Source organism: Dipodomys spectabilis, unplaced genomic scaffold (assembly GCF_019054845.1).
Source record: "Dipodomys spectabilis isolate Male_0828 unplaced genomic scaffold, ASM1905484v1 ptg000024l, whole genome shotgun sequence".
In the NCBI taxonomy this organism is placed as follows: Eukaryota; Metazoa; Chordata; class Mammalia; order Rodentia; family Heteromyidae; genus Dipodomys; species Dipodomys spectabilis.
Window position 1 is genome coordinate 16,121,501 of NW_024870701.1, and position 25,300 is coordinate 16,146,800.

Sequence of the window (25,300 nt, forward strand, 5' to 3'; positions counted from 1 at the left end):
GAACTCCCAGGCCCTGAGTTCAAGCCCCAGTACTGGCTGAAAAAAAATACTAAAAATGAGTAAAATGAGGTGATGATGGGGAAGGATTAATAATCTGAGGAGCAGTAGCATGAAAATATTCCGAAGTATTCTAATGTTGTGTTGTTCCCAAGAACTTTCTAGAACAGAATGCAATCCAATACACAATCTACTAGCCACATGAATACTTGAAATGTGGCTAATGCAAGTGAAGATATGAATTTTTCATGTAAGTTTAGATAGTCACTTGTGACTAGGGACTTACTCAGTATGTCCTTCCAATTCCTGACTGAGTGCCATTGGGAGTAAAAGGCTAGGACTCTGTCAGGAAGATGCCTATATTTGCACATAAGAATCTAAGGTTGGGGCTACCGATGACACCATTTGTACATGAAAATCACTGCTGTGGGGCTAGTGCAAGAGTTAAGGGCAGAGGAGTGCTCATTTTCGGATGGAATTTCCTGAGGAAGATTTAGAGGTAGAAGTTGCTGAGGGTCCTTTCTGGCCACCTGAAGGCTGCACAGGTCCTTTCTTCTTTGGGATTAAGGCCTTGTCCTTGCTCATAAACACTTTGCTGGGATCCAACTTGTTCACAAAGGAGTCGGTGTCTTCTGTGAGCAGATCTGTGTTGTATGTGATAGGTTTATACATGCTGAACCATTGCTGTAAGGCAGAATTGAGAAACAGTCACTAAAATGTCATTTTTTGTATTCTTTAATGGAGTGAAGGGTACAGAGGTAGGAAAGAAAAGGAGAAGACAATATAAACTGAGCAACCACCAGTATATTATATACAAATATTAAAAGTCTGAAAAACACAAAACCTCACTTCTGGCTCCAAACGTTTCAGTTAAAGAATATTCAACTACTTGTATAAATTTTTTATGAAAATCTGTTTGCAAACTCTATTAGCTCTTAAAATTAAGAGAAAGCGGTATCAGACTGCATTAACCCTTGATTAGCTATATACTTTATGAGGCATCACTGCCTTTAAAATAAAGTATGAGAAGAACCCTTAGAATCTAGTGAGCCTACCAGGGGAAAAAGCATCCTGTCTTCAAAGTAGCTGTTTCCTATTAGGGTCATTTAGACAGTACCCTTCCTCCAGAAGGAGGTATGATGCTAATGCAGGTTTTTACTGAGGGAAGCTGCCAATGCTGGTATTCTTTTCCCTACTAACTTTCCAGGTTGCACTGAGGACAAAGGGTATCTACATATTGGCCTTTCTTGGATCACAACTATCTCACGAAACTGACCAGATAGAAGATGTCATGTGACATTTGAGGAAAATAAAGCCTATTTGATGAACACACAAAAAGGTTGCATTGGAATGGAGTCCTTATTTTCTTGCTAATTTAGTGCTGTAAACCACTATGAAAGAGCCTAGAACAGCACACTCCAGTCAAAAGTTCTTCTGGCAATACCTGGTGTATGTCAGTCTGATTTCCTGGCATGTGTTTCAGATGGTGGTCAGCCTCAAATATCTATTAAACAGGCACCAAAAAAATATGCACTTATGCTTTACAAGCAAAGAGTTTCTTGGAAAGCTATACAAACTAGTAACTATAGCTGCCCCTAGGGGAGGATACTGGGATATCAGAGGAATAAGATAGGGAAGTTAGGGAATTGGCATTTTCTGAAACCCTTTTCTCCAAAGATTTTGATACACATTACAGGCTCTCTTTTACCTTGGCTTGTGGGCTAATGCCATAGCTGGTGAAGGCATACTGCCACTGTGGCAGGCCCAGGTGGGTGATGAGCAGGCGATAATATGCAGTAAAGGTATCTGTGAGAAAATGCCAATATAATGCTCTGTCCAGGAACCAGATTTCAGTATCTTGTGTGAATCCTAAAGTAATACAGGAAATAAACACTTTAGCACTTTTTGTCTATTATAAAGTTAATAGGCACTCATAAGTAAAAGAAAATCCCAAGTTTCTTTTTTCTGCCAACTTACAGTCCCATTTTCCAGTGGTTGCTTTTTGACAGTTTATTTTATAGTCTTACAAAGGCAGATAAATCAGTCAATGGATCTATCTGCTGCCCTTTGACTATTGGGAGGAACATTAAGACTCTAAACTGAAGCCCCTATTCTGTGAGTACTCAGCATTCCCCTCCCTCAGTAAGTATCTACTATGCTTGCAGCTTTTCCAATGGAAATTGAATGATTCAGACCTTTTCTGAGAAGTCTTTCAGGAATCCAAATTGCTTGAAAGACGTCTATAAAGAAGCCCAGTTCACTCCTGGGTATCCTGCCTGAGATGTTGTGGAATATCCTGGTTGAGCCAATGGGCTCTCAGACCAGCTCCTGCCTCACACCTGTTTCAGACCTTCCATTCTGATCACTTCAAGCCTAACCCTGCTGATCTGCTATCTACATAGCTATAACATCTCCCTAAGGAGCCTCAATTACCCAGTCCTTTCCTTCTTCAAAACTGCTTTTATTATCCATGTAAATCCTGCTAAAGAACCCTATTAGACTACCTGGCCTTCTATTCTTAACGAGACTCAGCATGAGTCTAGTCTAATTACTTCATCCTTTAGGTGAAGTGTGTAGCTCACTAAATTATACTTACCATTCCCCCAGCTCAGTTGTATTTTCAAAAGTTCACAAGTTTTCTATGTGTGTGCATGGCTTTACACATTCGTAGCTTTGCTTGGATGCTCCTTTTACTCCTTCTTCCATATATAATTCCGACCATAGTACAAGATTTAGCTGAAAGGCTATTTTGTTAAGATTCTTCCAACAGGAGATCTCTCCTTCCCTTAAGGGTAATCCTGAGGTCTGTACCTTCTTACACCATCAGAGCTACCTGATTAGGGTATGGCCTGGTCCACCTCTATAGTTCCATAGTCCCTAGACCTGAACTGCTTTTAGGGAGCCAGGTAGAAATTGCTGCTGAAGAATACAAAGCCTTAGTAACTACCACATGACTCCCCTCTTTTCCTGACTTCCACTGGGAACAACCTAGAAACTCAGATCGTTTGAAGCTATTGTTAACCTGCTTAGAGAACTATAGAAGATAACATGTTTTCTGTATGATTAGCTAATATTATGAGCCTATGAGTCTTTAAAAGGACTATTGCTCATAGTAAAGACTATTATCTAATCCTATTGACTGTTTTACAGTTACATAAGATGGCTTAGAAATTAATCTAGTTGGAAGTGGTGCTATAGCTCAAGCAGTAGAGCGCTTACCTTGAGCTGAAGAGCTGAGGGACAGCGCCCAAGCCCAGAATTCAAGCCCCATGACCGACCAAAAAAAAAAAAGAAATTAATCTAGTGAGGAATACTTAGAGAGGACCAAAAAGGATTTGTGGCTCCTACCTGATGGCTTCTCAGGAGGTCAGAAAGTTGTGTGCCTTTTGTGACAAGCTGACAAGTAAAATCAGGCAGTGTTACACCCAAACTATAACATGATCCTTACCTGGTTTCCCATTCTTGTAAACAAGGCAAACCTTCCCGTTCCCACTGCATGAATCCAGCTCAAATATCACACTGCGAGAGTCAAAGTGAGGCTTTTCTGGTTGGTCTTCATTGGCTGCAAACCCAGAAGTTAATGGTAATGTTAAAACAAACTCAAACACAGATCTATATACCCCTGACTGGAAAAACACAGTGAGGAAGATTATTTCACATTTTTGCTGGTACTGGGGCTTAAACTCAGAGCCTTACATTTTTACTCATAGCTAGAACTATACTACTTGACCCACATTTCCAGTTCCGGCTTTTTGTTGGTTAACTAACGGTAAGAGTCTCTTGGATTTATCTGCCCAGGTTGGCTCCAAACCTCAACTTTCAGATCTCAACCTACTACATAGCTAGGATTATAGGTGTGAGCCACTGGCACAGACTTCAGTCATATTTCTCAAGTATTATATTGGAAATACTCTATACTCTAAATGCCCTGGATTTAGGATGGATTAGGCCTATTTGTCTGTGTTTCTCCTTCACCAACAGACAGTGTCAGGAAATCTGGGAAGCTTGCATAAAGTAAACTACTTTGGACTGGAACTACATGAAGGCAGAGAAATCTGAATGGGGTGATATAGTCATACTTTTCCTTTTTTGGGACTGTTTTATAAAAATGGGCTATCATATATACTCACACACACATACACACATATGCATACACATGTTTTCTGCATAATAGAAAGTCCCCTAAGTCTTGGAATGTAACTGATTCTTTTTAGTGGTTGCTTGATAGTTGGCAGAAATGGCTTACTCTTAATTTACTCCCCTATTTCTTTATCAATATACACATTCACCTTATCAGTACTTTAGTATGAGTGCTAAAATAAACTCTGCATATATCCTTATGTTCTGGTACTTTTAATATATGGGACAGATTTCCTAAAGTAGAATGCATGTTGCCAGACTGCTTTTTCATAAAAAGCTCCTCGTATTTGAAAGATATTTTTACTGGGTATAGAGTAAGGCTGACAATTATTTTCTTCGAGTAGTTGATCTCACTTTGAGTTATTACTCTTTGTCTTTGTAACTTGTCTTTTCCCTTCAGATGCTTCTTTTTCTTTTTCCCTCACTTTGAGCAATTTCATTATGATATTTTTTGGTTTCTTCATTTTTTTCCTGGCCTGTTCATAGGTTTATTCAATATATATCAATGTACCCTAGGCAAAAGCAACTTCACATTTCAAGCATCTTCCCTGGATTTCTCATTCAGAATGTTAACCTGATATTAGATCTTATTACTTCTGATGCTAAACTTAGGAATACGATTTTTAAATCTTAACCAGCTTTCTACTGTTCAGCAAGAAGATTGATCTGATTTACATATCTGCCATTATTACCAGAAGAGAAAGGTCTCTTGATCAGCTTAAGTATGTTGAAAAACATAATACACGTTTTGCTTTTTATATTAATCTATACCTTTTAAAGAATGACTATAATAACTGATCTGCCTTGTTTTCTTCCATTTTTCTTTGGTGTAGGGTAGTTTAATGCAAAAGCTGTTGACACTAAAGTAATTATTTTGTCCACACAGAAACAACAGAGCAGGCAGGTTATGAAGGAGTAGAGCATCAGGCTTGTGCCTAAATGATATAAGAACTTCCTAAACCTCACAAGAAATTCCTTCACATTTGATATGAATTTCATATCATATTCTGCTTTTACACCCTGCTCATTTCGCATGTATTTTTCTTTATCAAGATTTATTGTAGACATTCTTAAAGACTTTCACTAATGGGCTAACACCAACTTTTGCAATGACTTTCTGATACCAATGAACTCCAAAGGGAATTCCCTTCTTACCTGGACTTTTCTGGATATATTCTTGACTTGTTACATAGCCTGTGCTTCTCTGACTGAAATTCTGTTATTCATTTTTAAATAAATCTAATCTTTCCAAGAACCATTCTATCTGTATTAAGATAGATTGGCAAATGTTACCTTCCTTTGTTTTTTGATTATGTGGTTAAATCAATATGGCTTTCTTACTCGAAAATATAAGCCATTTTTTTCCTAACTAAATGGGGCACACAAAACTCTACAATGACCCCCAAAGTTATTTCCCCCTGGTGCATATACCTCAGGTAAGTCTCTCCTCTCAAGAGTGGTCAGGACCTGTAGAAATGATAGGTAATCTTTCCTTTGATTACATTAAAAAGATCTGCAGTTTGTTGGTGGGAGTGTAAACTTGTTCAACCACTTTGGAAAGCAGTATGGAGGTTCCTCAAAAGACTCCACATAGAGCTCCCCTATGACCCAGCAATCCTACTTTTGGGCATTTACCCAAACAATCACAAACAAGACTATACTAAAGCTACCAACACAACTATGTTTATAACAGCATTATTTACCATAGCTAAGATTTGGAACCAACCCAGATGCTCCTCAGTAGATGAATGGATCAAGAAAATGTGGTATATATACAATGGAATTCTATACCTCCATCAGAAAGAATGATACCTCATTTGTTAGGAAATGGAAAGACTTGCCAGGACCAAAGAAACAGGTCTAATGGTTTCCCTTATTTGCAATAACTAGTATATGTGTAGGAAAAGCAGAAAGCTTGTACATATGACCATATAAGATGATGCTAAGTGAAATGAACCCCAAGATAGGGACATAAGAGGTTTTATCTTTGTAGCTGTTGTTTTTAATGTACTTATAATGTACCATGTGATTATTTTTGTTTTTTCTGTATGTTCTTCCCCCATGGTATAACCCCTGTTTTCACTATTATTTGATTCTGGTGCCCTCCATCTTGTATATACATTTTTCTAACTTGGGGGGAAGGGAAATAACAAAATGCTGATACAGGATACAGGTTGACCTATTGTAACAATCAGGTGTACAAGTCACTATGTTGAAAACAAACTTTAGAACTTCAGGGTGTGGGGAGGGAGGAGTTTGGGTGGTGGGGAGGGATGGTAGGGGAAAAACAAAGGAGGAGGTAACAATGCTCCATAGGAAATGTACTCATTACCTTATTCATGTAACTGTAACCCCTCTGTACAGTATTTTTACAATAAAAATATATACAAAAAAATTATAAATCAGACGCTAAAAAAAAAAAGATTTGCAGTGCACTAGGAAGAAATTTTCTTGTTTTAAAAGTGCTACCATATTGTGAAAGGGTCATTGGCTAATATCCAGAGGAGGCCTTTAAGTTGCTGAGTGAACTCTGGACAAGAGCCAAGAAGAAAATAGTAATTTAAGCTCCACAATTTAGTTCTATACAAGAAACTGAAAACTCCTGACACTGAATTGTTGTGTGGTTTAATCTAGATTTGTTCATTGACGAAATACACTATATACCAGACACGGAACTGAGTATAGGAAACAAAATATGGATGCCAACCCTGACATTCCTTCAAGAAAATTTCCCTTATTGATATAGGCTTTTAAAAAAAAATCTTAGTTTCAGTGCTCTGAGAAGCTGCTATAAGCCTCTTCTGTGGTTCTGAAATAAGCTGGTTATATCTAGCCCCCAAAAGAATTTCTGCTAGGTACCTTCCTGTGTATCATCCTCCAGGTCTGCCAGAGTTGGTGCATTAGGAAGTGAGTACATGGAAGAATGGTTGAGCTGAGTCAGTTTGGAGATGCTGTTAATTGTCATGCTGCCCAAGGGAATGATGTGCTCTGTGGGAACATAAAAAGACTGACATAAAAGCTTAGTTACCATAGTCATCATGAAGATTTCTGCTTGAACCATATAAGCCCAGGGACTGTTTGGTCCATGGCTGAGGAATCAGAGAGAGAGATAGAGGAGGATCACTCATTCCATGCCCCAATGCATAAGCCTTTCATGAGAACAAAAAGGAACTAGGGGCCAGAAGTGATGAATACTACCTATTTATCATGGTTCAGTCAAAAATAATTTTAAGAGGTACTCAGAATTATGAAGTCTGGATTTAGGAATCCTATTTGAAGAGTAAATGGCTTGAAATATTTTTGCTTTTTCTTTCCATTGTTTTAGTCCACATTTTACATGGAGAATAACACTTTACAAATGAGTAACAGCTTTCCTTTTACAATGGGCCTTTTCTCTTCTTTTTATACACCTTCATGTTGGAAAATCTCTCCCTCTAACTGGTCATTTTCTCTTACTATCTGGAGACAACCTGGCACCCTTCTTGATCAATTCTACATCTGTGCTTTAAGGAACAGTAAGGCTGCATATTTTCCTTATATGTTAGAATTATACAGAACCATTGTTAAATAGGATGATGGACACAGGGTGGCAAACAAAGTCTTAGAAATCTGATGTCTGAAAAAAACTATTATGTTTGAAGGCAATGAAACAGCTGGTATATAGATCATAGAATCAAGGAGAAAAGACTGCTAAAGTTTTTCTGAGGTTTCTTATGCCTTTTCTATCACTGATTTGAACTATACAGTAAAGAATGGGTATGGTTATAGGAATAAAGACCAAGACTGCAAACATTAAATTATATAACATTTTTATAATCAACAGGGACTCATTCATGAAAATATTCATGAAACATCTCTGCAGCAGACTCCTGAAAGGAATGGCCTGATATGGAAAAAGGAGTGTCAGTTTAGTCTCTGTCCCTTGTCTGTTGCTCCAGATTCCAAAGTTGATGGCTATACTATAGAACAGGGTACTGATGCTAGTGACAGATAGTTTCTAGGCCATTAAAGGAAAAGATTTAACTACACACTAATGTCAGTTATAGAAGAGGTAGGAAGGCTTTGGGAATCACACACACACACACAGGAACTCAGATGTATAGGCAGGAAACAGAGGCATGATGATGAGAAGTCACCAGCTCTGTAGGCCTGCTGTGCACCAGACGTCACTCTTTCTCAGGGATAGCAGTGGGGAAGTATTCAAGTTTCCAAAAGCTAAAGGAGATCTGGGGATGTCGTTGGGCTTGGAGGTAAAAAGGGCTGACAGAGAAAAGTGCTGGCAAGTTTGTGCCATGAATAGGCTGAACCCCAGACAGGGCAAGATTTCCTAGCTTATGAATATTTATAAGAGCATTTCATGTCTATATAGCACTCACAAACTTTAACATGTACAAAGTTTAAGTTCCTATGCCTCCAATGCAAATATTTTGGGCTAGACACACTTAGCCATGATGATAGCTTACAAACAGAGGAGGTTGGTCACTTAGGCTAAGGTGATATAGAAAGAGAGGAAAGATCCTGTTTTTCAGACCTGAAGTCTTCACAATAGTGAGAATAAAGGAAGGAGTCTAGGGGATATATATTTCTTACCCAGAGAAGTTTGCTCCAAACAGTAGTACTCAAGGCTTTAAGTTTGAGTTGGTTGGGTTCTTTGTGTAGGAACTAATATTTTGCTCCATCTTATTTCAATAGGAGTCCTCTAATTTGAGCTTCCAGATGATAATACTCATCTAGTCACTGGAACAGGATGGTAAGAAGTAAAGCACTGATGGTATGTTAGGTTTGGGAGATAAATCACATCTTCTGGATGTGGCACCTGAGAAACACTAACAAAGCTGTCTAAATTCAAAGACTGAAAAGTTGAAAGGGTCCTCACAGAACTGTTCCATCCAAACTCTCCTCCAGGAAATATGTCTTCCACAGCAAGGAGGCCAACTTACCGTCTAGCTTCACATTCCACGTCATATGGAAGCCATTGGTCATTAGGTAAAAGTTTTTCACATCCTCAGGCATCACGCAGTTATTTTTCTAGGAGCACAAAGTAGCTGAATGTTAGGTCAAGGCTAGAAAAGAGGGTATAGGGCTATAGCCTTAAGGCACTGAGGACACTAGCGGACACTATTGCCAAGAGTCACCAATTTACCACTGACTTTTTTTGGCCTCACTGGATAAAGCAAACTAGATGTCTGTTTGCTATGATGTGCAATAGCTAGCTAGAGTAGGAGCCCAAAGGTAACAAGCTGAAGCAGCACTTGGAATGTGATGACAGGAGGTCCTAAGTGAAGCCTGACTATAAGAGCACAACAGTCATTGCCATCATTTAATACTTTCAGAAACAAATTATTGGCTAAAACAGTTGCTCATTAGAGCAGAGACTGCATAGCCAGAGCACTTAATGTAATAAATCTATTCTAGTTTGGATAGTTCTTAGTGAAAAAAAGTATAGTAAGACATACATAGATGTTTCATATATATAAACAAATCATATGAACTGTTGATGCAGAGAAACAAGCCTAAATTTGAACTAATTCATGCCTTGGCATGAACCTAACCAGTTGTTCTAGTCAACTCAAATTGCTGGAGCACACTGAAGGATGAGTTTCCTAGTTTCATTTCAGAAGCCATTGACAGTGACTTCTAGAAGTGGTTATAGAGGCAAAGGGGCAACTATTAGTAAATGTCCAAACTTTTAGGTTATTTGACCCACCTAAGATGTGATATTGACAACTGTGTCAGTCAAGTATGCTTTAGGTAACACTGTCAAGTCAGGTCTAGGTGTTCTGTGTGTAGGAAACTCTTATAAAGCAAGGAAAGAGTAAACTTCTGAATTCTACCATTAGCTGGTTGGCCTTGAGTATGTTAAACTCTGAATCTAGATTCCAGAATTAACATAAGACTGAATCTACAAAACACTATATATAGATGGGAGGGGTGTAAACCTGACGGAAAGTGAGAGGACTAGGAAAGTACTGTGATGTGCAGCCACAGCACCTTCAAGAACTGTACATGAGTTTTGTGGGGGGTTTTAATCAGTGATTTTAAAGCAGTTGTGTCTGGATTATTAAATACCCAATAGTTGTCATATTAGTAAATCAAGTTTTTAATAGAACATGCATTCTGATCAGTTTCTATATTTTTTCCTTGTTGCCAATTTCACAGAAATGAAATTAAAAGACTGTTTCAAATGTACCATGTGATTTTGTTGTTGTTTGTTCCTTTGTATGTTCTTTTCCCTATGGTATATCCCCTGTTGTCACTGTACTTGATTTTGGGACCCTGCATCTTGTATATACATTTGTCTAATCTGGGGAGGGGAAGGAGAATAACAAAACCCTGAAACAAGGACACAGGATGACCCATTACAACAATGATACCCACAGGACAGTATACTGGAAATGAACTTTACAACTTTGGGTGGGGGTGGGGGTGAGGTGGGGTGGTGAGGAGTGTGGGAGGTGGGGGAGGGTAGGAATAGTGGGATAACACAAGGGAATGGGTAACAATGATTGACAAGTAATGTGTTCATTGCCTTACTCTGTAACTGTAACCCCTCTGTATAGCATCTTTACAATAAAATTTTAAAAAAATGAAATTTAAGGAATTCTCAGGCCACTTAACAGTCTTCTGACAAAATTCTTCATCCTTCTGTAGTGTCAAAAGGCCAGCTACTGAAGGTTTTAATTACTAGTGCCATCTAGTGGTGAAGACCAGGAAACTAGTCTTTTTGTCTGGTAAATTACATGGTATTGGTCATCTCTAAACTAGAAAATTCTAGTACTAGGGATTATTTTTTGGTATTTATTTATTTGAAGAAAAAAATCATGGGATTTCATAATAGTATTAAAGTGCACAATTCATAAACATAGGAAAAATCTGGAGAAATCAATACTTTTTCAAGTACTAAGATAAATTTTCAAGTCAAATTCATGAAAAACAGCGAGTTATTGTCTTAGTATAAATGATGGGCCTTGGCTCTGCAGCTGCTTTACTGCACATCTTTCAGGTCAAGACACCTAGGTGATACAGTGCTTCAGTCCCTTCCCCCGCCACTTTTAGCTTTCCCGAGTGGCTCTTTCAGGATACCATTTCTAGGGTCTCTGGGCTCCTGAGTAGCTAGAATTACAGGTGTGAGCCACCAGCACCTGGCTGAGGTAGTTCTTAAACAGTGAACTTAGGCCAAAAGAACAAAGAAATGTCCCCAGCCATATTGTCTTTTCTTCTTCCTTTTTTCTTTTTTCAGATAGGGTCTCCCTCAGACTCCAAGGGCCAGCCTTGGTCTGTGATCTTCCTATCTATCTTTCCTAGGTAGCTGACATCATAAGTGTGAGCCACTGCTCCAGGCCTCAGCCACATCTTTCAGTGTTATTTCTAATAATGTTAACAAAACAAACCTACAGAAATAATAGGAAAAGGATCAGCTTATAAGAGTTCAACACTGAAAAATGAATCTATTTTTTTTTACAGAATGGGTAAACTCAGGACCTCCTGCCTGAACTGTGGATCTTCCTGTTTCTATTTTTCACACAGATGGAATGACAAGCATGTATCCCTGAGCTTTTTATTGACTGAAATGGTGTCCCATGAACTTTTTGCTGGGCTAGCTTTGAACCACAAGCCTCCAGATTTTAACCTCTGGAATAGTTAGAATAGCATGAGCTACCTCACTGGGTAATGTGTCTGTTTAATATTAGTACCATACTGTTTTGATTTACTATAGCTTTGTGATTTACTTTGAAATCTCGCTGTGTGACATCTCCAGTTTTCTCCTTTTTTTGTCAGGATTTCTTTGGCTGTTAAGAGTCATTTATAGTTTCATATAAGTGTTGGGATTGTTTCTTTTATTTCTGTGAAAGTAACATAGTAATTTTGGTGGGGATGAAGCGGAATCTATAAACCAGTGCTCTGGATAATATGGACATTTCAGTAAAGTGAAATAAGCTGGGCACAGACAAATACCTTGTTATCTCTCTTATATGTGGAATCTACAAAAGTCAAACTCATAGATGTAGAATAACAGAGGTTGAGGGTAGAGAAAGAGAGAAGTTGGCCAATGGTTTAAGAGGTACTAGTGTTCTACCTACTGCAAAGTATGGTGACCACAATGAACAATATGTACTATATTTTAAAATAGCTAAGAGGATTTTAAATGTTCTCACCACACATAATAAGGTTTGAGGTGATAGATATGATCATTAGCATGATTGAGCATTCTACAATGTATGTATTGAAATATCACAGGAACCCCATAATTATTTCTTGATTAAAATTTTTTAAAAAAAGCAAAAACAAGCTTAACACGAACTGAAATACAGAGGGACTGAGAGAAGCCATGAGAAAAGTAGATGTGCTGATGAGCTGAAGTCCTGGGAAAAAACCCTCAACTTTCACTTACTGAGTTGCTACTGGCTTGAGCCAAAGAGAAGAATCATGCTGGTAGAACTGAGCACATGCCCATAAGCTGCCTGACTATTGGGCAAGACTCCCACAGCACTGTCTTCTGTTAGACAGAAGCATATAGTGTAGATAAGCCATGTGTTTAGAGGTAGGGCATTCAGAGTTCAAACTCAGGCTCTGTGCCCCTGGGTAACTGTATGACACAGACAGATTCTTAACCTCTTCAAGCCTGACTTTATCTATAAAGTAAAGATACCAATATGCACCCTGCAGGAAATAGCATGTATGTTTGAAGCCACTTATTAACTGACTAAGTAATTTCTTAGCTGCCACCCCTAGTCAAATATGTTTGCCACTCTACCAAGTGATCTTTTTAAAGCAGAAAACTGACTTTCCCAGTTCCCTACTTAATTCATTAGCTCCCAAGATAAAGAGCAGTCTACTAATCTATGAAGCCCTACGTGTCTTAGTGCTCATTGATATCTCTCTTGCTCCCTCTCTTGTGTTCCTTCGTTATGTTCTTGGAATAATGTAATCCTTCCATGTTGAAACCTTTAAACAGATACCATCTGCCTGCTTAACAACTTCTCAAAGTTTCTCTGGATGTTTATCCCTTTACATCTTTTTACTTAATCCAGTTTGTATTTATGCTTATAAAAATCTATATTGGCCTTATACAGCAAGATCAGCAGGTAAGAACAGTGCCTTATTAAAAATTACTATTTAAAAAATCCCCAAGGCTCAATAGCAAGCATAGTGCTTGGATCATTTTAGGAGCTTAAAAGTTATACTGACCAAATGATCAGAGAAAAATTGGGTTCTAGCTATGGATCTGGTTAAGTTACCTGTAACACTTAGACATATGTTGATTATTTATATACATCGATTTCTTTCTATTCTCTGTTGGACTTTTAGTTTTGTCATATACAACTTCAAATACCCACTGTTTCCATAGGATTAGCAGAGGTCACAGGAGATACTTCATGCTGAGAAAATGACATGGAAGGCAGTTGTGCCCAAACATAGAAATACATTTCCTGATCTGATCTTTCCTTCTCAGGGGGCATTTAAGTTGATTTCTCTTTGTTGGGAGAAAAGTATTCCACATTGCAGCACTTACTTGTTCCCATGAAGAAATCATATGACGTTCAGCAGGTGCTTTTTCTATGATTGTAACCTCTGTCACACCTGGGGAAGATTCTGAAGGAAGAAAAAAGACTCTGTTGCAATAGGCATATCATCACATATTTCTTTACTAAAGTTGGCTAACTGCTGATGAAAACTGTAGAACTGTCTGGAATCTCTGATTAGCAGGATATCCCCTGTGATGAAAGCTACAAACTAGATGAATGTCTCTTGAAGACAGTTCCATAACCTAGAATGATATAATATACTTGAAAACATTAAGAAAATATGTTCTATACTCTACATATATCTTCTTTGAATATTTTTTTTTTTTTGGTGATGGTCCTGGGGCTTGAATTCAGGGCCTAGGTGGTGTCCCTGTGCTTTTCTGCTCAAGGCTAGCACTCTACCACTTGAGCCACAGCTCCATTCTGGCTTTTTTGGTAGTTAATTGGAGATAAGAGTTTCATAGACTTTTCTGCCTGTGCTAGCTCTAAACCACAATCCTTAGATTTCAGCCTCTTAACTACTAAGATTATAGGTGTGAGCCACTGCCACTTGGCTTCTACATATATCTTATATATCTTTGTGGCAAGCTAAGTATATAGACATATGATATGGTAAAAAGAAATAAAGAATAGTCATTCATTAACTTTTATGAGACATATAATCTGCTTGCTAGCTTTCTAAATAAAACTCATCTTGAACATAATATGCTATTCTATGAGATCCAGGATTTAGAAGCTAGGCTATCATGAAAACTAGATTTATCTGGAAATATATTAAAAATAGAAGTCACATTTCTACATTCTTAAAACAGGAAAAGGTGTTCAAATAATCTGGACTTTTTCTCCTTGCGGAGCTGTGCTTTACCCCCAACTCTGAAGTAAAAAAGAAGCCTCACCAAAGAACAGAGATTTTAATACAGCCTTGCACATTCTCCATTTGTTCACACTCAACAATTCTGAAGTTCCTAGTCTAAGAACTAAAATCTGGAAGGAAAGCTATTGTGACTTGAATTTTGTCCTTGTTCCCAAAGGGTATGGTGAAGACTTCAACATCAATACCCAGTATTTCAAAATCATAACTTATTTGGAAATGTAATTAGTGTAGATGACTTTATGCTGGAGGACACATCCCTAGCCCATTATGACTGGTTTCCTTGTAGAAGGAATATCATGTGAAGAGACAGATATACAGATGGAAAAAAAAATACAGCTATGTGCAGATCAAAGATGGGAGTGATGCATCTATAAGACAAAGAAGAGGAAGAGGAGCAGGAAGAGCTGCAGCCAAATATTATGGGAAAACTACCAGGGGGAAAAAAGGATCTAAAGGCAGGATCAGAATCCATCCCTTAGATGTGTCAGAATAAGTATAACCCTGATAGCTATGATTTCAGACTTGAGGCCTCAGAACTGTCAAAGACTAATTTCTGCTATTCTTAGCCACTTAGGATGTGGTATTTTGTACAGTAGCCCTAGCAAACTAACTCAAAGCTCATCTACCTTATCTTTTCATGATACTGCATAGATTATTCCTACCACTGTAAGGTTTAATGAATCTACAAAAATCTCTTCCCCCTCTGATCCATCCTTAGCACACTACAACAGTATCTTTCCCATACCGAAGCTTGTTTCCTTTCTAATCTTACTCAGTTCTCCTTTTGTCTAGAAGACAGGTGCCTTATATTTGTTAAATTTTATCTTCTTTCCTAATACAAATTTTGTCTGCAGTGGTGTCGCTTTTCTTACTACTTCTATCCTTCCAACCTCTCCTCAACCAAATCTGTACTCTTAATCAATTATGCTGGATCCCTTTCCTGAAATATATACCCAAATGTGTCCATATTTTCTTTACCTACCCAAATTCTATTTATATCAAGTCCACAATGAAGTGCTACCTCCTCCACAAAATGATTTCAGATTACTCCAGCTCATAATAATCTGATTTTCCCAACACTGCCAGAGTTGGTACCAAATATACTGTATTTAATTATATTCATATTATTAATCTCTCCCCCTCAGGTTTTTTCTTACTATGAAACCTAGACAATATAAGCATGAATTTAATGAAGTTGAGTTTTTAAATTTTCTAGGACAATGGTAGACTTCTAGTTTTATGTGTCTTTCTGATTATACAATTATGCCAATATTTTTTCTATGCATAATAAAATTCCCTCCACATTCTCAGAAAACTCAAATCTTGAGATGCAGAAAAATAATTCAATGTATGGCCTAAGAGTTCTGCACTCCGGCTATCTTAGTCTTTCTTAATGCAGTTATACTAACAGAGATGAATCTTCACTTTTCTTTGTACAGTGTGGTACAAAGTGGTGTGGAAGCAGAAATGAAAGTTTTTGAAAAATAAAAAGTATTAATGTTTCCTGCTTTGGTTCAGTATTCTTTTTAAGACACAGAGCATAGTGCTAGAGCAAAATGACATTGTGAACGTCAAGCCATTAAACCTGAGTCTTTGCTATGTCCCTGACAGAGTAGAATGGAAGATGCTGCCTATCCCTTCAGGTTGCATAGTGATTGATCCTGAATACATACATTCAGGGAATTCTAGTGTCTATGGCTATAAAAATATATATACACATATATATATATAAAATAAAGTTATATATAATTCTATATTATATGTAATAGTATAATATTATTCACTGTTTAAACTATGTGGTAGAGTTTGCTCCAAAGTTGGATACTATTCAGCACTTTCTTTCCCTGTGTACCCACCCCATTTCCTTCCTTTGAAGCAAAGTTTCTCCTCTCCTTGAATTTGGACTTGATCTTTAACTATCTTGATTAATGACAATCAAATATAATATGCTGTGCCTGTTAGGGAATTAAGGATTTTCCTTTCTTGAGTCCTAAGCCATTATATAATAAACTCTCACTGATGAGAGATGCCATGCTGAAGAACACTGAGGATACCAGATATATGAGTACAGAAGCTGTCCACTAATTCTAAATCTAACTGCAAACAATTTGATTCTCTCAAAATTTTGAGAGATCCAAAATCAGAAGTAACCCAGCTAAATTCAGTCAGTCCACAGAACTGAGAAAGATAGGAACTTTGATGGTGTTAATAACCCAGCAATAGTTAACTGAAATATATGCTCTAGAAGGAAACAATTTGAGTCAACCATCTCTCCAGTATTTAAGGAGGACTAGATAAGTCCTCAGTTTGAGTGAGGACATACTGCTAGAAATTAAGAATTTAAGCAGAAGACATTATCTCCAGAAATTTATTGCTAGTTTAACAAGATAGACATGGAACAAAAGTGAAAAATCCAAAGTAATATTGAACTATGTTTTAAAATGAGTGATACTTCCCTAAGGACCAGGAGCTGAGGCAGGAGGAGGTCAGTGAAAACTGAACAAGTGATAAGAAGACATTAGAAATGATACCCAACTGGTAAGGCCTTGAAAAATAATGCTGGACTTACTGCATGCTGGTTCAATGAATACCCACTTCTGCTCTTTCTAGAGAGTATTCATGTATTTCTGAAACAGAACAGCTAGAATATATCCCACCGATTCCATTAAAGCTAGATTCCCAGGTGAACAAAATTCCTGCAAGGAAGGTTTTGAAAGTATAAGCAGGTGAGGTAGTGGGCAAAAAAAGAGATGTAGTCTTCTCAGAGTAATTTCAGAGGTAGTTTGATCTCATGAGGTAAGGCACTGATGTAGTGAAAGCATCAGCACAGAAAAAGTAATTTCCCAATTTCCCAACTTGTTTCTTACATTAGCTGCATGTACTTCTTAATAGCGCATTTTTTCTCTCAGTTAGGTTACTATCTGTAATCTTCTTCCTCTGATTTTGTATGTACTAATGCCCAGTAATCTCTTTATTCCATAACTGAAGTATATTTCTAGTCTTAATCTTGCTAGACTGTTTCCTATGGTCTGCAACTAAAACAACGACAGAAATACATAGTTTGAGTTTGTTGCCTCAGAAAAGGTGACTGGTCAAGACATGAAAGGCAGGTTGGAGGATGTTGTTATTTACGTGACAGGAATTATGACCACAGGGATTCTAGGAAAGTGCCAAGTAGTGACAGGGAAAAGTCAGAACCCCCTCTGATCAATTGCAGGTATGGAGCTTTAGCAAGAAATCCAGGTTAAGTGAGGATGTCAGGAAAATTATGAGTGGTCAGAATTTAGTACCAATCAAGATATAGCAAATGTTAAACTTCTAAAACAGGAGAAAAAGGAAACAAATTCCACACTTAAAGGACTGCAGATCCACAGCACTGCATGACTTGGCTACAACTTGCAGCTTAGAGTACACAGTACGCAGTACCTGCAGTTTGGCAAAAAGTGATGAGCTGCTGCTACAGCCAGGGGTCTGTGCCTCCTCCGCCCCCTGACCTATGTACCCACAACATCACATGAAGGAAACAAAACTGCAGGCTTGGAGGATATGGAAAAGGACACAAATGGAGGTACATCTGGCTCCAGAGAAGCAGTAAACAAAGGAACTTCATGCCAGCAGCCAGCTACCTCACAGAACAGCAGCTCCACAAGAAGAATCAGGAAGGGGTGTTCGTGAGTGACCTATCCCCCAGCTCAATGCCAGAAAAGAAGGGCTGCAATGGAACCATGTTGTAATCACAAAAGCCAGCCTGTGGCCTAAGCTGGCAAGTGAGTAAACAGCTCCCTCCCTGGCCCCAGGTAAACAGTGAGAAAAGGCTGTGGGAGCCCCTCCAATTCCTGAAGACTGCCCACAGAGTTGGTGGATGAGAGTGCTGGTTTCTACATAGGCCCCATCACTCAAGCAGTGACAAGGGCTGTGGAACAAAGGGTTGGGAAACACTGTCGACATCCTCCATAGAGGGAATGCAACCCATCCAAGCCAGTCTGGAGAGCTGATCAGATTGGAAGTGCAGATCTTGAAGAGAAAACTTAGTAAGGGGGAATACCCCTCAAATCCTCTACAAAGACAAAATACTGCCTCACTTTGGGATTTCTTTTTTTTTTTTAAGTCTTCTTTTAAATTTTTTTCTCTTTCACCTTAAAGTATATAGTTTCTTCCATGTATGGATATCACCATTTGGTTTGGGTTGTTTAGAGTTGGTTTAATAATTTTTAAAGGTTGAGACTTCAATTTTTCTTTTTCGGGGGTGGAGGGGTTGGGGCAGGAGTGGAGCTGTTTCCTTGATTATACTTCGTGTCTTCTTTCTCTTCTTTATTCTTCTCCCTCTTTTTAAAAATTCTTTCTTTTCTCTGTTGATCTTTCTGGCAAACTATTCCTCCTCATCCTTTCTTACCTTAGAACCCTACTATTATGTATTTACACCAAGCCCTCACATCCATCACAACTGATCTCTATACCAGCACCAAGTAAATTCCATTCTCAATCTTACTACCCACCTTACACCCTATCTCTTGCCTTATTCCTCCTACCTCAAAGAACTCTAACCCCAATGTTACCATAAAAACCCAATCTTATGAACATATAGCAAGACTGCACATGTAGGTAAAGCAAACAACTACCCCACTGTATGTAAGAGTTTAACAGACCTAGACTGGGCTATTAGAGCTGACATATACCCCACATTAATAAAGGGACATGCCTTACGAAAGTACGGACTACCTTTTCAACAGAGAGCACAGAGAACAGCCCACCAGAAAGACTTCAGGTATCCCAAAGTCAATAACAAAAAGGTCTTCAAGTGGGTAAAGCACACCACAGAAATACAAGGAAATCAGGGAAATATAATACCCCAGAAAACAACCATACAACAAAGGAAGAGAAAGATAATGAACTAGTGGAAACCTCTTACATGGCGCAAAGAACAACTAATAAGAATGTTCAATGAAAAGACAAAAAACCTCTACAAGGAATTTCATGAATGGGATGAGGCTACTTAAAGAATAAAGAAAGACTTCATGAAGAACACAGAAAGCTAAATGAAGTCCAATAGAATGTAAAAGAATCCAATGAAAATACAGCTACACTGTTAAAAAAGAACAACGAAGGAAAAGATAAACAAGTCTATCGAAGACTTGAAGAACAACTTCAGTAAAAAAATAGAAATCCTGAAGAACGATCAAACCAAAGGCAGAGAAATAAACTAGAAAGCTCCCACAGCAGAACAGATAGCATGGAAGACATTGTTTCTGGGCTTGAAGAATAATAGAGAGAGAAGAAATAAACATAAAAGAGTCCAGAAGGCAGGAAAGAAGTATGAAAAGAACTTCAGGACTCAATTAAAAGATTAAATTTGTGGCTAAGTACTGAGGAAAGAGAAGAGTGGTCAACTAAAGTTATAGGAAATATAGTTAACAGAATACCAGAAAACTCGCCAAATCTTGAAAAGGAGAAGAATACTAGAAAACTCCCCAAATCTTGAAAAGGAGAAGCCCAACTAGATACAATAGGCTTTTAGAACACCTAACAGACCAAATCAGAAAAGAAGCTGTTGGAGAACAGCTGCCAACTGAGAATACTATATCCAGCAAGGTTTTCATTTAAATGAAGGACAAAAACTATGACAAAAACTAAAACAATTTATTACTGCCTAGCCAGCACACCAGAAAGTACTCAAAAACATGCTGCATACAGAAGATCAACATGAACATGAGAGAGACAGGGAAAACAGAGATCCTACCGGATGAACAAATAAACACAGGAAGAACAGAAGAGACACAACATCACAATTGGAGGTAAAAAAATAGAATCTAGCACATACTTCTCAATTCGAACAATCAAACATATAGATTGGATAGTTGGATCAAAAGGCAAGATCCAACATCTGTTTTCTATAAAAAACACTGAACACATGCCATCTTTCTGGGAGTCACACTCTTATAGATAGGGCCAACTGTTTTACCATTGTGATCAGAGTCTTAAGCTAACTTCCTCAGGGAGAAATAATGAATACACATTAATACATTTCACTGATTAAGAAAGGAATATATCCTATGGTACGAATCACAGACAAACTTCAGTAGTATGTATGTGTATTCTCTAGATTCTATCTGATGTCTTTTCTTGTTGATCTGTGTAAGAAATTATCCCTAGGAGTACTACTTTCTCAGTGTTTTATTGTGCACAAGGAACCCTAGGGATTAAGTCTATCTTATTTGCTAACTTGTAAGGCAAACTGATCCAACTAGTTCACCTTAGGTATGCTTTTGGAAACAACAAATAGGCTTTTGAGCCAGATTTAAGTCTTTTTCTAATTAGCAGATGATCTACAACCAATTATATTTGTTGTAACATATTTCTCCACTCTCATCTTTTATAATTGTGTATACACCATACTGTGTTTCTTTTTTATGTATATCATTTGCTCTATTTAAAGGATTTGGAGGAATTAGTTTTCTATTGCTGAATAAACATCACAAATTAGCAGTTCTGTAGCTTGAACTGGTGCAATATGACTGGGTTTTCTGCTTAGGCTGAAATCATTGATCTATCCTTACACCAGCTATACTGGCTTATCAGGTGTCAGCTGAACTCTCATCTGGAGTTTGGGGTCATCTTGCAAGCTCATTCCTGTTTTGACAGAATTCCTTGTAGTTGCATACCTGAAGGATTCATTTCCTTCTTTGCTGTTGGTAGGGGCTACATTCAGTTTGTATTCCTTGCCATGTAGTCCTACCTATCTTTTTCATGCTTCCTATTAACACTTTGTTTTATAGAGCTCCTCTGATTAGGTTCATCGGATAATCTATTTGTCACTTAATATATCAAAGGTGTGATATTTTGTCAGCTTCACATTCCAATGATTTAGAGCAGGAATTCTTTTATCTTAAAAATAACTATTCACATACCACAAGATGATTTACATATCATAAAATCTGCCATTTCAAAATTTGTTAGAGATGTACACCCTTACTCCTAAAGGAAACCTCATACCTATTAGCAGTTACTAGACTCACTCCTCTCCTATCAGCCTCTAACCAGTAATCTACTTTTAGGTCCTACAGATTTGCCTATCCTGGATATCTCATATGAATGGAATTATACATATAGATATAACTGTTTCGCAATCATTTTTTTTTTCCAAACACAACAGTAATACACTTCTTTTTATGGCTAGTTTTCTATCATATGTACATATCACATTTTGTGTATTCATTCATTAGCTGATGGACTGGGTTGTTTCCACTGACTTATCAATAATGATAAAATATTAGTGTACAAGTGTTTTGTGTGTAAACACATTTATATTTACCTTAGAAAGATTAGAAATGAAATTGCTTAGATTGTGTGCTTAGATTTTTGAGGAAGGAAGATGGGCACCAGTTGTTCACCCTTGTAATCCTAGCTACTCAGGAGGCTCAGCCCTGACGATTGCAGTTCAAAGCCAGCTTGGACTGTAAAGTCTGAGACTCTTATCTCCACTGAACTACCAAAAAGCCTCAAGTGATAGGGCACTAGCCTTGAGCAAAAGAAGTTCAGGGATAAAGCCCAGGCCTGACTTCAAATCCCAGGACTGGAAAACAAAATAACTTTTGAGGAAGGGTCAAATTCTTCGTTTCCCTGCTATTTTATATTGCACCAGTAGGTACAATTTCACATCTTAGTCATTTCGACTTAGACATTTACTATGTCTATTTTCTTAAATATGGCCAGGCTAATAGGTGTGCATTTCAATATTAATTTAGGAATTGGATTAATTTGTCAATTTCTGCAAAAGAGACAGGTGAGGTTTGACAGTAATTATAGACTCTAGATGTGCAGAACAATTTGGGGAGAATTATTTTAATACTAACTCTTCTAATCCATAAACATGGAATGGCTTCTCATTTATTTTGGTGTTTTTTAATGTTTTTTTTTTTTTTTTTTTTTTTAAATTTTATTTTATTGTAAAGCTACTATACAGAGGGTTACAGTTACATGAGTGAGGTAATGAGTACACTTCCTCTTGAACATTGTTACCCCCTCCATTGTTTTCCCCCTACCATCCCCTCCCTCCCTCCCTTCCCCGAGGTTCTTTTTTTTTTGATTGTGATTAAATGATTACATAATTTCAAAGTCACAAGTTCATTCTAACTTCCCTGGAGCAAATTGTCTACCACAGTTTTAATGTTTTTTATTAAAGGTTCAAACATGGTATTTGATATTTTTGCTCATTGGCTGGCAGTAGGTTGGAGCCATGCCTCCAAACTCTCCTTTAATGTTTTCAAGTCTTTTGTTGCTTTCAGTGCACAAATCATGGGTTTCTTCTGTAACGAATTTCTATTTTATCCCTTTAGATAACAATAGTAAATAGAACTGTTTTCTTAATTTTATTTTTACTTTTCATAGACTTTTTAACAAAAGCACATCATCTGCAAATAAAGACACCCTTGCTTCTTCCTGTATAATTTGGATATCTACTTCATTTTCCTTTCTAACTGCCTTGGTTGGAACTTCTGATACAATGTAAGAGTGGATTTTTAACAATAAATGTATTTTCTGCCATCTATAGATAGTTGTACAAGCAAAGTTTCAATTCAACATGTCATTTCATGTGTAGGATAAGTCTTAACCAGTGTCCTTCCATCATTCTCCCCTGTCAAGAGTGGATTCTTATTATACGAGGATAAAATATTATAGGGCTAAGATTGTTGGTGTTGACACCTGGGAAACTGTCAGTTAAAGTTCCCATTATTCTCTGGCCAAACTGCTAGAGCAAACAAAATGTTTTATAATGACTATGTGCTTTTCTTTGGGGAATCTGGAACTTTGTATATGATAGGTAAAGGTGTCAACTGGAGTGACTGCTAATAAAAGATTTGGACATCTAGGCTCAGATAAGCTTCCCTAGTGAAAACATGTCATAACATTCTGCAGGAGGAATTAAGCATGTCCCAAGTGGTTGCACTGGGAATTTCTGAAAGTTTGTACTTGAATTTCTTGACTTCTTCATGTTCTGTTCCTTTACAGCCAAAAGTATGACTACCCACTCAGTTCTGTAAGCCTAGAAAATCATAAAACTTGGTGTGGTCTTCTAGACCTCTGGCATGTTTTAATTTTGTTTCTCATATGAAGGGAAAAATGTCCAGTCTCTCAACATGATGTTAGCCATGATATTTTCACAGATGTCCTTTATGAGGATGAACTAGTTCTATTCTTTTAAGTTTTTCTTTTTCATAGTTAACATTACGAAAGGGTGTTGGATCATGTCAAGTGGATTTTCTGCATCTATTGAGATGATTATGTGGATTGTTTATTCTATTAAAGTTATGTTACATTAGTTTTCAATATGAAACTACACATTCCTTGGATAAATCATACTTGTTAGTGAACTTCTATTACAGAGAGACTATTAAATCACAGTAACATGAATAACTTCAAATAGTGCTAAGTGCTACTCTCATGAAAAAGAAAGGGGAAGCCATAAAAAGGAAAGGGTATTGGAAACTACTTGGGAATTGTTTAACGCTCATTTGATCAGGTATCCAAATGATGTAAGGGACATTCAGAGGAAAATGAGTGGAAGCCCAAGGGAACTGCAGAAGTCTTGAAGCAAGAACAAGCTACATGTGTTGTAGGGTTATGGCCTTAACAGCAAGATGGCCACCATGGCGAAAACAGAAAAAAGAGAACAACAGCTCAAATATGGACTTGTGGGTCATGGTAGATGTGGATTTTATTATAATGCCAATGAGAAGGTTTGGGTAGCCATTCTTCTCTCCGGTTCTAGCTAGCTACATCTCTGGGACGTGTTTCTTAACTTCCCAGAAAGGCCGGTCCTCTCTGACCTCCTTTTCCAGGCTGCTAGATTATACTCCTGCCTCCGGCCCCGCCCCTACATAACTTGTCTTTTTCTCTCTTTCATCTTCGGGTCTAGTACAGTGGTATAACATCACTCACTCGATGGAGGTTGGAAGGCAAACTCGAGGTACTGGGCAGTGCGAGCTTGGATCTTTTGGGGATCGCTGCAGGTAGTCCCGGGAAGGCAGGCTGCATCAGTCAGTTCCCAGCTCATTCTCCCGCCCCGGGGTGTCAAGGTCACTGCCTTGACTGCGGACACCGCTTTGCCCAGCATCCGCGTGTCCTTTCGGGCCCAGGAGGGCAGGGTGGGCGAGGGGAACCCCTCCCGGCTCGGAACACGCTCGCAGGCAAACCCCCTCCCCGCCCGGCACGCACCCGGCTCCCCTGCCTTCCCCATTCAGCCACCAATTCTCCGCGTCCCGGTCGCCTCGTCCCTCCCTCCTCCGTCCCAGGCTCGCCGCCGCCACTCACCCAGAATACGGGTGACGCCCAGGGTCAGCTTCTCCAGGTGTGGCTTGCTGTTGTTCAGCAGCGGAGGCGACGCGTCCTCCATGGCTCGAGTCCCAGTTCCGCGCGCGGCCGGGAGAGCCAGGAGGACCCGTGAGGAAAGCCGGCGGGGAGGGGGAGACTGGAGGGCCCGTCCCCGCCTCAGCGTCCCCGGCCGTCGGGCTCAAGGCATGCTGGGAGTTGTAGTTCTTCACGCCTGAGAGCTGGACGGGTTGGGGATGGGGGCCCTCGGCTGGCCCGGCAGCAGCAGTTCGGTGGGGCACTGGTTCCCACGGTCCGGGGCTCTACTCCACACCACACCTCCGCGACCCGGCGGGGCCTTCCTCCGGACTCTCTCTCCTCGCCGCGGCCGGACGCGTAAGCGAGGGCGGGTCTCTGCGCCACACGTCCAATTGGGACCGATCCTGAAGTCAGGGGC

At 38.7% G+C, this 25,300-nt stretch overlaps 1 protein-coding gene across 1 annotated transcript; it reads right to left on the reverse strand.

Moving 5' to 3' along the window:
* Tpgs2 (tubulin polyglutamylase complex subunit 2) lies at positions 1 to 25,193 on the reverse strand. Its single transcript, XM_042675137.1, has 7 exons — positions 24,847 to 25,193; positions 13,652 to 13,731; positions 9,078 to 9,165; positions 6,997 to 7,125; positions 3,446 to 3,559; positions 1,706 to 1,866; positions 1 to 681 (listed from the first exon to the last, which is right to left on the reverse strand). The coding sequence occupies exons 1-7, from the start codon at positions 24,926 to 24,928 to the stop codon at positions 460 to 462; spliced, it is 876 nt and encodes a 291-aa protein (XP_042531071.1). The 5' UTR covers positions 24,929 to 25,193; the 3' UTR covers positions 1 to 459.
* Positions 25,194 to 25,300: the final 107 nt, after the last annotated feature.

Coding starts and splice junctions, on each gene's coding strand:
- Tpgs2 (XM_042675137.1), bottom strand. CDS start 24,928: ATGGAGGACGCGTCGCCTCCGCTGCTGAACAACAGCAAGCCACACCTG. Junction 9,166..13,651: donor TGATTTCTTCATGGGAACAA/GTAAGTGCTGCA, acceptor TTGTGCTCCTAG/AAAAATAACTGCGTGATGCC. Junction 1,867..3,445: donor TTACAAGAATGGGAAACCAG/GTAAGGATCATG, acceptor GTATTACTTTAG/GATTCACACAAGATACTGAA.